This window comes from Phascolarctos cinereus, unplaced genomic scaffold, assembly GCF_003287225.1.
Source record: "Phascolarctos cinereus isolate Bilbo 61053 unplaced genomic scaffold, phaCin_HiC Scaffold_2;HRSCAF=192, whole genome shotgun sequence".
NCBI classification, from domain to species: Eukaryota; Metazoa; Chordata; class Mammalia; order Diprotodontia; family Phascolarctidae; genus Phascolarctos; species Phascolarctos cinereus.
Window position 1 is genome coordinate 157,744,200 of NW_027555625.1, and position 13,233 is coordinate 157,757,432.

Below are 13,233 nucleotides of genomic sequence, written 5' to 3' on the forward strand. Positions count from 1 at the left end.
TATTTCAAAAGTTTCAGCAGCTACTTCTAGTATAAATATGAAATCTTTAGCTTGGAATTCCAAGCCTTCACAAGTTGGCTCTCCCCTTCCACTTTGCACAGGTGTCCCCCCATGCTGTCCTGTCCCACATAAAGTCTTTCATGATCTTCAACTTCCCAGTTGTTCATTTTCTTTGGCTCTTGAAATTACTTTTTATTACACTAAGTTGACTTCTAGGCATATGAGTAAGATTCCCCCCATCACAATATAAGATCTTAAGGGTAAGGACTGTCTCCTTTTTGTCACTTGTCAGAACGTCTTGCATTGCTTAATAAATATTGAATTGAGTTATTTTCTCAAACATCTTTTCCCTCTTTATAATTCACTTCCTTTTGCTAAGAAATACATCCCTTGGCCTTCCTCTCTTCTCTGGCTGTTTCTGACACATATTTCTTCTGCCTTCACTCCAGCTCACAGCATGCCAATGCGGGGGAAGCTCGGCTCGCCAAGATCCAAATCAAAGGTGGAAGAAAGACATCCGTCTGAAGGGCTGACAGAAGAGTCAGTCTGCCAGAGACACTCCTCATGCAAGTCTCAGCAGGAGTGCACGACTTTACTCACCTGCTGTAGGTGAGGGAAAGGGAAGGGCAATGTTGCCTACGAACTAGGCAAAACCCACTTGTCTGAAGGAATGCAGCACAGAACTACCAACCCCATGGGCAAGTATAGGCATCTACAACATTTGTGATAAGAAATATAATACCCAAACTGGAGGCCCACAATATCTTCTGCTACACAGCATTACTTCCTTCAAAGATTAAATCAACTATGATAACTAATTGTGTTTTTAAACACAGTTGGTGGTAAATTACCCTAGCAGGACCAGACACTGCATCCTTTTATGGATAGTAAAATCCAGTCTTCGTCCCTAAGTGATTGTCTGTAATACAAGTCACTAAGAGGAATTTTCAGGCAGGAAACGAAGAGCGAGGTTACAAAGTTCTAGCAGAGGCATAACCAAAAAGGTCTACAATCTCCAAAAACTCTCTACCCCTAAACTAAAGACCTGACATGCATTGTTAGCCTCATGCCAGAGCAGCAACTGGGAAACTCAGAAGGTGGCTCATTCTGAATTCTAAGTCATGAGACACTCAGTCCCTGGAATAAGGAGAGTGTAGAGGAGTATGCATTTATTAAGTGTCTACTATGTGCCAGGCACTTTTGTTAATTGCCTTACAAATTTTATCTCATTTGATCCGAGCAACAACTCTAGGAGATAAGTTTGAGGCTGACAGAGGCTAAGTGACTTGCCCATGATCACACAGCTAGTAAGTGTCTGAAACTAGATTTGAATTTAGGTCTTCCTGACTCCAGGCCCAGTGCTCAATCCACTGAGCCACTCAGCTGCACTAGCTCTTCAGCCTTCCCTGTTCCCTTCCCCCATCCCAGGGCTGAAATCCCCCTTCAAAGTCAAAGCCAGGTATAGCACCTTAATTAGACTGCTGGGTTCTTAGCCTTCTTTAGTGGGGACTTGCATAGTTCTAGCTGTCTGCTCAGATAGCTACTATTACCTTCCATCATAAGGACAAGATTCACAGTTAACATAAGTATAACCATAAGCATCGTTCTCTCCGAGTTATAAACCTGACATTGGACCCTATGGTTAAAAATAAAAAGTCAAAGAACTTTCAAGGAGACAAACATTTATTAAATGGCTACTATATGCAAGGTTTGAGGCAGTGTGGTATTGTGAATGAAGTGCTAGACTTGGGAGTTAGGAAGACCTTGGTCCAAATTCTACTCCAGATACTCATTAGCTGTGTGATTATGGGTAAGTCATACCCTCAATGAGCCTGTGGCAATTCAGACTTTAAGTTACTGAGTTGGAGTTGATACCCATGACAGTGCTGGGAATTCCCATCCCCCTTGTGAAGTCACAGGACCTTCATGTATGTGAAAGGCACGAGGTCAAACCCTTTTGATCAGCCATCCAGATGATAACCCAGATGATAAAAAGTTCTTCTGCTGAAGTTTTCTTGCTTACCCCTGGAGGCTGGGACTGGAGAATTCCTGCTACCTCTTCATCACTTAAACTCAGCTGTAGCCATATGGGATGAGTATGCAGAAGGCGATCCAATATGCTGAGTCTGTTGGAGAGGCTGTCATAGCCAGAATCCCGGGGGTAGCTTTTCAGATCCTTTTTCTCGAGGCAGACATTCTCCATGTCTTTCACCAAACTAGAGGGAAGAGGGAAAACAGGTGTTTAAAGGGCTGCGATATGATTTTTTTTTTCTTCAAACCAAAACTCTTTATTGGAATCTCAGAGTAGGAAGGGACCCTGGAGGACAGACTAGTTCAATCTGCTTCCAGTCTCTCTTCTCTCTAATACAGCCTCCATATGCTGCCAAATTATTTTCCTAATGCCAGCACTATAAAGCACCCAGGCAGCTAGGTGGCAAAGCAGATAGAGTGCCCAGCCTGGAGTCAAGAAGATCTGAGTTCAAATCTGGCCTCAGATATTTACTAGCTGTGTGACCCTGGGCAAATCACTTAACTGTTTCTGCCTCAGTTTCCTCATGTGTAAAATGAGATGGACAAGAAAATGGCAAACCATTCTGGTATCTCTGCCAAGAAAACCCCAAATGACATCATAAAGAGTTGGACACAACTGAACAACAAAATATAAGACTAATATGTGTCAGATACTGTGCTAAGCACTTTACAAATATTATTTCATTTGATCTTTTCAATAACCCTGGAAGGTAGGTCCTATTATTATTATTCCTAGTTTACAGATGAGGAAACTGAGGCAAACAGTGGCCTAAGTGACTAACCCAAGGTCCTACAGCTTGTAAGTATCTGAGGATTTGAACTTGTATCCTCATGACTTCAAGCCCAGTGCTCTATCCATTATGCCACCTAGTCACAAATCTTAAAGCTCTATTTAAATGTGAGCTATTATTATCTTAGCATCATATGGAGCCACTGAAATATGTTGAACAGGGGAGTTATTTAATACTATTCTATTTAAATCAGTAAAACCTTCATTTTAGCGAATCTAGGTTTTTTGTTTTTCATTTTTTAAACAAAGGCCACACTCTGTAGGATGCTGTATCACTCATCTGATCCTATGCCATGCTGTCTTTGGCATATTTTAGAGGGAAAAGACAAGTCTGTTATCATGCCACTATGTGTGCAGCTGCATGAATATTATACCAGACCTGCTTTAATGAAGCAAAAAGGTATGGTTGGTGTGAGGAAGGGAGAATATTGAAGATCTTGTCAAACCCTCCATCCTTGCTCGCATTCACATCTCTTCTATCTTTAGTACGTATAGGCTTATTGGGATAAATGTGAAACCTGAAATATCTTCAGAAGAAGAGTATGTCAACATCTTTAACTTTTGCTCTTCAAACATTATTTTGTACTCAGTAATTCTTAGAAGCAAGTAATTTCTGTCAGGCTCTGTTGGCTCCTAAGTTTAACTTAACCATCCAATTTTAAAGATGTTACTCTAGGCTTATATCAGTTTAACAAGCTGCTCCTATAATTATATACCATAGACCAACATGACTGGTCTAAATTGAGGGGTTAACTTAGTCATTTACAAAGGTAAGACCTTTATGGGTATTCCTTTATATGGCCTCACTTACTGTCTCTCCTTTTCCCAGTTCTGGATTTTATCCAAGTCATTTGTATTTAGTAAGGAGAAAAAAAAAAGCACTCGACACTTCTTTGAAAAACTGAAAAATCACCGGATGTAGCTTCGTATGAAAGGGCAGCTAGGTAGCACAATGGAAAGAGTGCAAGGCCTGGTGTCAAGAAGACTCATCTTCCCGAGTTCAAATCTGACCTCACCCTCTTAGTGTGACCCTGGGCAAGTCACTTAACTCCATTTGCCTCAGTTTCCTCATCTGTAAATGAGCTGGAAAAGGAAGTGGCAAACCACTCCAGTGCCTGTGCCAAGAAAACCCCCAAAAGGGGTCATGAAGAATCAGACCTGACTGAAAATGACTAAACACCACCACCACCACCTTAGTCTGAAAGTATGAAATCTGCACACAATACAAATAGAATCATAGTCAATGAGCTTCAATATTGACCACAGTTAAGACTGTCAAATTCAAGAAGGTAAATTACATTGAATTCCTCAGAGCTTTTAGGTTCATGTACCAGAGGTGACAGGGACCAAATATTTTATTCTTTGGCTTCTGTCCAAAGTTTCTTCAGTGGCTACTTCAACAATTAAAACATAACTTACTAGACTTTCCTCCTTTCTTACAGTGCACCTATTCTATTAACAGTACATGGTATGGTGTTTTGGAGTCACAGAATTTGGGTTTGAATCCTGTTCTGGTACTTGCTACTGCTATGATCTTGGACAAGTCACTTAACTTTGCTGGACCTCATTTTCCTCATCTGTAAAATGAGAGTTTAGAATACATGACCTCTGAAATACTTTCTAGCTCTAGGTCTGTGATTCTTGATTAGACTTGTATTTATTTATAAAGGATAAATGAGGCTGCTGCTTAGACTTGGGTCTCACGCCTAGAAATCCACATCAATTGTACAAAAGAACATTTTGCAACTTAAGAGGAAAGTGAAAAAAAATTGGAAAGATGCAAGGGATATTGTTTTGAACATCTCAAAGCCAAAAAAGGTGAGGCAGTGGGGTTAGGGGTTAAAATGACTGTGGCTCTTTCATAAGCTGCCAAATGTTGCCTTTGGGGTTAGTTCCTTTTGCTTCCACTCCCACTTTTTTGGGTGGAGTTGTGTTCAGAAATATCACACCCTTTCATTTCTCAGATCTTGCAACTCTTAATTTATATCTCATGTTCTCAGGAGCATTTTTCATATATGTTCTATAAGATAACTTCATCTGGCTATTTGCATTTATAGTGAATTTCAGCCACTGGAAAAAAAAATCACTGTATATACCAAGCCCCAAGTCAAACCTCTTCTTTTGAAGACTCAGTTCTTTGAAACCTGAACCGCTGCTATTCTGCAGCAGGCTGCCAGCAGGAATGAGAATTCTTGACAGTTTTCAACTCGTGTTGATTGCTTTTTTTTCTCTAAGATGTAAAAAATGTGATAATTCTGAGCTAGTCTTGAATTTCAGATTTCCATCAGAAACTGTAAGAGCCAGACAGAAAGTCTCACTGTGTAGAATCTATCCCTTATTGACTTCAGTGGGACTCAGAGTCTGAGAACTGCTGTAATCAAGGAGTATGCCCAACAATCATGATAGCTAATAATAATAATAATAATGATAATGATAGTTGGCATTTATATGGCAATTTAAGGTTTGCAAATTATTACCTAATTTTACTTGAATAATCACTTTGGGAGGTACTGCCCTATTATGCCCACTTTACAAATGAGGAAACTGTAACTGAGAGAAGCAAAAAAACTGATCCAGGGTCACACGGCTAGTAAGTTGAATACCTGACAGTTTTTCCTGACTCCAGGTCTAGCATTACATATACTACATAGCAAACTAACAAATATAGGCCCCCCCCAAAAAAAAAAACCTTAATTTTTACAGTGTGGTTGATTGCCAAGTATTTGGCAATATATACTTGGGCACACATTCTAGCTTGTATTATGAAAGCTGTCCATCCATAAAGTGAATGCTTAAATAATTTATAATCCTTGTGTTTCTACAGCAGAAACTATCGCAAAATCAGAATGTAGAGTTGCGTCCTAATAATAAGACTTACAACAAAATGACAGAGACCATCTTAGAAAGATAGCAGAATTGTCAGAAAAAAAGGATTGAGGACATTTTAGAAGATACCACAATTTCTGAAATGTTCGTTATTGTGAAATTGTGTTTGTGGTTGAAACTGGTTTGTCATCAACAGTAAGATTCTGGATAAACTGGACTTCTTTTAGGAAGGCTAATAGGATAGTGAGGATACTTGAAACCATGACAAAATTCTGGAACTGAGGGTACCGAGCTTAAAAAAAAAAAGATTCAGGCTGGACATAATGCATACTGTCTTCATGTATCTGAAGAGTTCTCACGTTAGAGAGCTAAGATTGTTCTGTTTATGCTTGGAGGGTAGTATTAAGACCAAGAGCCACAGTAGGAAGCTCCTGAAAAGAAAACTGCAGCTCAATATAAGAAAAACCTTTCTGATTAGAGCAGTTTAGCTAGCCAGTCAATAAGCATCTACTAAGCTTTTACTATGTGCCAAGTGCTATGCTAAAAGCTGGGAACAGAAATCCAAACTGAATGAAAGCTAGTGGGGGAGGGGGGCACAAGTCCTGGATATCAGATTGGTGAAGTCAAAACTAAGCAGAGAAACTGGTGGAAAATGAAGAGCTGGCTGGAAATTCCTGGCCCTCTCTTTATATGGGGGGGGGGGCTTTGGGAGGAGTTTTTTAACTCCACCCTCCAGTCTTCCAATCAGAGGGGCAGAGGCAATTGAGCCTCCAGATGAGATGTGAATACCAAAGCTAAAACAATCTCTATAATGAGATTTCTGGTGATGAGCTTATCCTGGGGGACCCTGCTGTTGATGGAGGTAGTCCAGGGGCATGGGTTAGCTTCCAGGGCGAAGGTTTCTATAGCATGGTGGACAAAGTCCTATGGAAGGTCAGAGGTGGAGCCCAAAGAGGAATTCAGTCTAGAAATGGAAAGGGCTTCTTAGGGATATAAGGACTCCAGGATACTAGAGAGTAAAGGGAAAGTTATAGAAAAAAGTTATGCTTCATGCTTAATGAACCTATTATGTTCAAAGACAACCTTTACTTATTTTTTGATCTTTTTTCGTATTATTTTATTTTCCCCCAGTTACATGTAAAAACAATTGTTAATATTTGTTTTTAAAACTTTGAGTTCCAAATGCTCTCCCTTCCTGCCGCCCTCACCCCCTCAATTGAGGGGGTCAAACAATTCGATATAAGTTATACATGTATAGTCATGCAAAACATATCCACAAAAGTCAAGTTGTGAAAGAAAACAGACAAAAAACCTCAAGAAAAATAAAGTAAAAAAAAAGTATGCTTCAATCTGTATCTAGACACCTCTGGGGATGGATAGCATTTTTCATCATAACTCCTTCAGATTTGAAAGACAACACTCATTAAGTGCCTACTATGTGCCGGGTACTGTGTAAGCACTGGAGATACGAAAAGAAGCAAAAGACAATCCCTGCTGTCAAGCAGCTTACAAAATATCCTCCTTGGCCACCATTTGCCTATTTGTGTTGTCTCCTCCAGTTAGAAGGTAAGCTCTTTGGGGGCAATTTTTTTTTGTATTTGTATCCTTAGCATTTAGGGCAACTGGTGCTTAGTAATTACTTTTTCCATTTGTTCATTCATGCAGATAAGCCCATAGCTCCTATTCAATAGGAAGTGTATAGCAGAATTACTATATCTGGTACTGTTTTCCCATGCAGACTGGATGAACTGTTCTTCAACTTAAACCTGTAGAAAGCTGCCCTTGAAGACTCATTGGTCTACAACTGGTACAGAGTTCAGTCAAACATAGTTCCTTACATGAAACAGCAAGAGAATACAAGTCTAAACTATACACATCTGTTAAGCTGAACAAAGAAGTTATTTTTTCTTAAATTGGGAAATAGCTAAGATGTGAAGCATGGATTCTCAATTGATTATAAGGTGCTCGAGGAGAACTTTTAGTTTTTTTGTTTTTGAATCCACAGCACCTTAACAACATGCCTTATATAACAGGGGAAGGGAGGAGGGGAGAAAAATAATTTATACACAGCCTACTAAGTGCTAGACACTATGCTAAGCAGTTTACAAATATTATCTAGCTTAATGCTTATAACCGCTCTTCAAGGTAGATGCTATTATCATCCTCCTTTAGAGTTAAAGAATCACAGGTTTGTCTGCATTTCAGACAGCATGGGGAACTCTAGGCATCATACAACTCAGATTGGATTTCTACCAGATTCTAGGCCAGGATGGCTGCCTGACTGAAGAAAGGAACAGCTCAACAACACTTAACTCCAGCAAAAACCTAAAAATCACACCAGGCCAAATAATGATCAAGAAATCCAACGAGAAAAATATACAGCAAGCGACCTATTTCATCCCAGTGCTGCGTAAGAAGTCAACAAGGCAAGTCAACAAGTCCCTAGATGATGATGAGAAAGTGTGTTACTAGCAAAGCCAGAGCCTGAACAAGCAGACAAGTCAGCAGCTTCCCAGTGTAACCAGATATAGGCCAGAAATAAAGATAGTCTGAAAGGTTCTGTGATGGGAGGTAACAAGAGTGGAGAGCTTCCTGAGAAAGTACCAAGGTGGTTGGAAATGCACTGTGGTGGTGACCTTGGAAGTGACCTAGAGCAGTCCACCCCAGGCCCTAAGGTTCTGGGATCCCTAGCATTCATGGGGCACCTAGGTGGTGCAGTGGATAGAGCACTATACCTGGAGTGAAGAAGACCCAAGTTCAAATACAGCCTCAGACACTTAGTAGTTGTGTGGCTCTGTGCAAGACCCTTAACTTCTGTTTGCTTCAGTTTCCTCATCTACAAAATGGAGTTAATAATAGCACAGACCTTACGCTTAGCACAGTGCCTGGAACAGAGTAAGTGCATTATAAATGTTAGATAGTATTATTATTACTATCAGTCTGTCTTGAGATACTACAGAGAACTGAAGAAAAATCAGTCACTATATTATAATTACTGTAGATCTGGAGATGCCCCCAAATCCAAACTAGATGGACGGAATATCATCATACCAATTACAAGCAGGTACTCAACAGAAAAAAAAAATTTTTCTACAAAGACTTCAAATACTTTGAATAAATGAAGCAAGATAAATACCACAACAAAAACAAAAGATTAAAAAATGGAAAATTTAAGACAACTGATATCAAAACACAACTAACCTGGAAAATAAGTTAAGAAGAGATAATTTAAGCATCAAACTCCTTAAAAACCATGATTTTTCTAAAAATCTTGGACACTATATTTCAAAAGTTATAAATGAAAAAATGCCTAGATCTGTCAGAATCAGAGAGTACAATGAGGATAGAATCTACCTTTCACATTAAGAAAGAATCTTCCCAACAACAACAAATTATCATAGCAAAATCCAAAGTTTCTATGTCAAAGAAAAATAATGCAAGCATTCAAGAAGAAGCCATTCAAATACCAAGGATCTACATTAAGGATCACACTAGACCTGGTAGCTTCTACCAGAAACAAAGGATCTTAGAATACAATATTCCAAAAGACCAAAGACATGCTTGCAATCAATTATAACTCACCCTGCAAAACTGAGTATCCTCCAATGAGGGAAAAAATGGACCAGTAATGCAAGAGAAGACTGTTAAGCATTTCTGATGAAAAGATTAGGGTTGAGTAGGAACTTTTTGAAAAACAAATGTAAAGAGGCATGAGAAATCTAGAAAAGTAAGTTGAGCAATTGAAGAGGATGCATGACGATGCAGTGCTAACGTTCTAAAGAGGAAGAAGAAACAGAACCATAACATCTTCAAAGGTACTGTGGAAGTTAAATTAAAATCAAATAAACAACCAGAGGATCTAGGAGTAGATTGATTTTATTCTAAGAATTTAAAGCAGGATAAAAGGAATACAGCAATGTAGAAAGAAGGATGAGGACATAGAACTTGATATTTCTCATAATGGGGGAATGGACATCGGATGAACCTTACTCTTACTCAAATGGACAAAGGAGGGTTAAGTGTATGTGAATATATAAGAGTTTTGTTTAGAAATATATCCAACTCAACAGAAAAATAAGTAGGGATAGGAAGGGGATTAGTTAAGGATAGTACCAAGAATGGATCAACTACAAGCAAAACAAATTTCTTGATTTATAAAAAGGTGGGAGGGAAGAGGGAAGATTAAAAGAACTGGAATCTAAGAGGGCATGGTAATTAAAAGAAAAGAATGGGAATCTAAGGGGTGGTAGTTCGTCAATAGAGGAGTAGATGAACCAATTATGGTACATGAATGTGGTGGAATGATTATACAGTAAGAAATACAAATTTCAGAGACTCCTGACACTTTCATGAACTGAAACAGAGTGAAATGACCAGAACCAGGATAAAAATTTACATAATTACAACAGTGTAAAGAAAATCAACTGGAAGATTTAAGAACTCTGATTAAAGCAATGACCGACCATGTTTTCAGAGAATCTATGATGATGCATGTGACCCATGCTTATTCATGTTCTGTTTCATGACAGAGAGATGATGGACTCAAGCTATAGAAGAAACAAACATTTTTTGGATAAGGCCATTAGGTTGATTTGTTTTTGCTTGACTATGCTTATTTGTTAGAAGGCTCCCCCGCCCCACCCATTTTTTAAAGATTCATTAATTTATTTATTTTTAGTTTTCAACATTCACTTCCACAAGATTTTGAGTTCCAAATTTTCTCCCCATCTCATCTCTTCCCCAACCCCAAGACAGCATGCATTCTGAATACCCTTTCTCCTAATCTGCCTTCCCTTCTATCTCCCCCCCTTATCCCTTTCCTCTTCTATTTTCCTATAGGGCAGGATAGATTTCTATACTCCACTGCCTGCATATCTTATTTCCAAGTTGCATGTGAAAACAATTTTTTAACATTTGTTTTTAAAACTTTGGGTTCCAAATTTTCTCCCTTCCTCTCTCCCCACCCATCCTCATTGAGAAGGCAAGCAACTCGACACAGATTATACTTGTGTGGTCATGCAAAACACTATAGTAGTCATGCTGTGGAAAACTAACTATATTTTCCTTCATCCTATCCTGCCTCCCATTTATTCTATTCTCTCTTTTGACCCTGTCCTTCCTCAGAAGTGTTTGCTTTTGATTACCCGCTCCCCTAATCTGCTGTCCCCTCTATCATCCCCCTGCTCTCTTATCCCCTTCCCCCACTATTTTCCTATAGGATAAGACAGCTTTCCACACCCAACTGAGTGTGTATGTTATTCCCTCCTTAAGCCAAATCCTATGAGAATAAGGTTCATTCATTCCCTCTCACTTTCCCTCACTTCCCCTCCACTGTAAAAACCTTTTCTTTTCTGTTTTATGTGAGATAATTTACCCCATTCTACCTCTACCTTTCTCCTTCTACCAGTATAATCCTCTCTCACACCTTAATTTTATTCTCCAGATATCACCCTTCATCATGAACTCACCCTGTGACTCCTATCTATCAATCTATCTATACATATAATTTTTCCCCTCCAATTACCCTAATACTGACAAAGTCTCATGAGTTACAAATCTCATCTTTCCATGTAATAATGTAAACAGTACAACCTTAATAAGTCCCTTATGATTACTCTTTCCTGTTTACCTCTTCATGTGTCTCTTGAGTCTTGTATTTGAAAGTCAAATTTTATATCCAGCTCTGGTCTTTTCATCAAGAATGCGTGAAAGTCCTCTATTTCACTGAATGTCCATTCCCCCCCCAAAGGATTATACTCTGTTTTCTGGGTAGGTGATTCTTGGCTGTAATCCTATCTCCTTTGCCCTCCAGAATATCATATTCTAAGCCCTGCGGTTTCTTAATGTAGAAGCTGCTAAATCCTATGTTATCCTGGTGTGTTTCCACAATACTTGAATTGTTTCTTTCTGGCTGCTTGCAATATTTTCTCCTTGACCTGGGAACTCTGGAATTTGGCTACAATATTCCTAGGAGTTTTCCTTTGGGGATCTCTTTCAGGAGGTGATTGGTGGATTCTTTCAATTTCTATTTTATCCTCTGGTTCTAGAATATCAGGGCAGTTTTCCTTGATAATTTCTTGAAAGATGATGTCTAGGCACTTTTTTTGATTATAGAGTTCAGCTAGTCCAATAATTTTTAAATTATCTCTTCTGGATCTATTTTCCAGGTCAATTGTTTTTCCAATGAGATATTTCACATTGTCTTCTATTTTTTCATTCTTTTGGTTTTGTTTTACCATGTCTTGATTTCTCATAAAGTCACTATCTTCCAATTGCTCCATTCTAATTTTTAAGGAAGTATTTTCTTCAGTGAGCTTTTGGACTTCCTTTTTCATTTGTCCAATTCTGCTTTTTAAGGCATTCTTCTCCTCATTGGCTTTTTGGACCTCTTTTGCCTTTTGGGTTAGGCTATTTTTTTAAGGGGTTATTTTCCTCAGTTTTTTTTTTGGTCTCCTTTAGCAAGCTGTTGACTAGTTTTTCATGCATCTCTCTCATTTCTTTCCCAATTTTCCCTCTACTTCTCTTACTTGCTTCTCAAAATCCTTTTTGAATTCTTCCATGGCCTGGGACCAATTCATATTTTTCTTGAAGGCTTTGGATGTACCAGCTATGACTTTGTTGTCTTCTTCTGGTTGTATGTTTTGATCTTCTTTGTCAGCAAAGAAAGATTCTATGGCATGACTTTTTTTTTGCGCAGTTTGCTCATGATCCCACCCAATTACTTGAGTTTTAAAGTCTTTGTTAAGGTAGGGGTCCACTTCCAGTGTGGGAAATGTACTGACTCAAGCTTCAGGGGTTTTGTGCAGCTATTTTCAGAGATATTTCTAAGGACCTGTAAGTTTTCAGTTCTTCCAAAGTGATATGATCAAGGGCGAGGTGTTTACTCATTTCCTGGCCTGTGCTCTGGTCTATGAGTGACCACAAGCCTTGGAACTGTGAGGAGCATTCTCTCTCCACTGCTACTACAATCTCCACCACACCAGCACTCCTCCTCATCCCAGGATTGTCACCCAGAATAGTGACCCAGATCCAAGCACAGGCAAAGCAAGAGAATCCTGCCTCAGCACCAGCAAAGAGATACCTGCAATCCCCCTCTGACCAGCCACTCGATTCCCTCTTAGTCTGTGGGCTGGAAGCTCCAGAAGCAGCTGTCACACCAGGGCTACAGCCTGGACTGGGGCTGGGACCAAGCTTCTCTCTCTCACTACTCACAGACTTTTCCTACTGACCTTCTAAGTTGTCTTTGGCATTTGTGGGTTGAGAAGTCTGGAAACTGCCACAGCTGCCTGTGATTCAGTCCCCTGAGGCATGCTCCAGGTTTGCTGAGACCTGGTTTTTGCCTGACTGCCCATGCTGAACTGCATTTCTCTCCCAGCCTAGTGAAATGGACCTTTCTAATCAACCATCCAGGTTGTCTTGGGCTGGAAATTTGCTTCACTCTGTCTTTTTGTGGGTTCTGCTGCTCTAGAATTTCTTTACAGCCATTTTTTATGGGTATTTGAAGGGGTTTGGGGGACAGCTCAAGCAAGTCACTGCTTTTACTCTGCCATATTGGCTCTGCTCCCCCCATCCATTTTTAATTGGGG

General features: G+C 39.4%; 1 protein-coding gene and 1 long non-coding RNA gene across 2 annotated transcripts in view; one reads left to right on the forward strand and one right to left on the reverse strand.

Annotated features, from left to right (window-relative positions):
• Positions 1-2,030, forward strand: part of LOC110208646 (uncharacterized) — a 68,035-nt gene extending 66,005 nt beyond the window's left edge. The window contains exon 5 of the long non-coding RNA XR_013484624.1: positions 450-2,030. This is a non-coding gene — a long non-coding RNA (uncharacterized LOC110208646). The remainder of the gene's footprint in view (positions 1-449) is intronic.
• RIN2 (Ras and Rab interactor 2) overlaps positions 1-13,233 on the reverse strand; it is a 231,602-nt gene that overhangs the window by 39,508 nt on the left and 178,861 nt on the right. Inside the window, 1 exon segment of the mRNA XM_020986767.2 lies at positions 2,024-2,216. Within this exon segment, the coding sequence (XP_020842426.1) occupies positions 2,024-2,216 (193 nt within the window).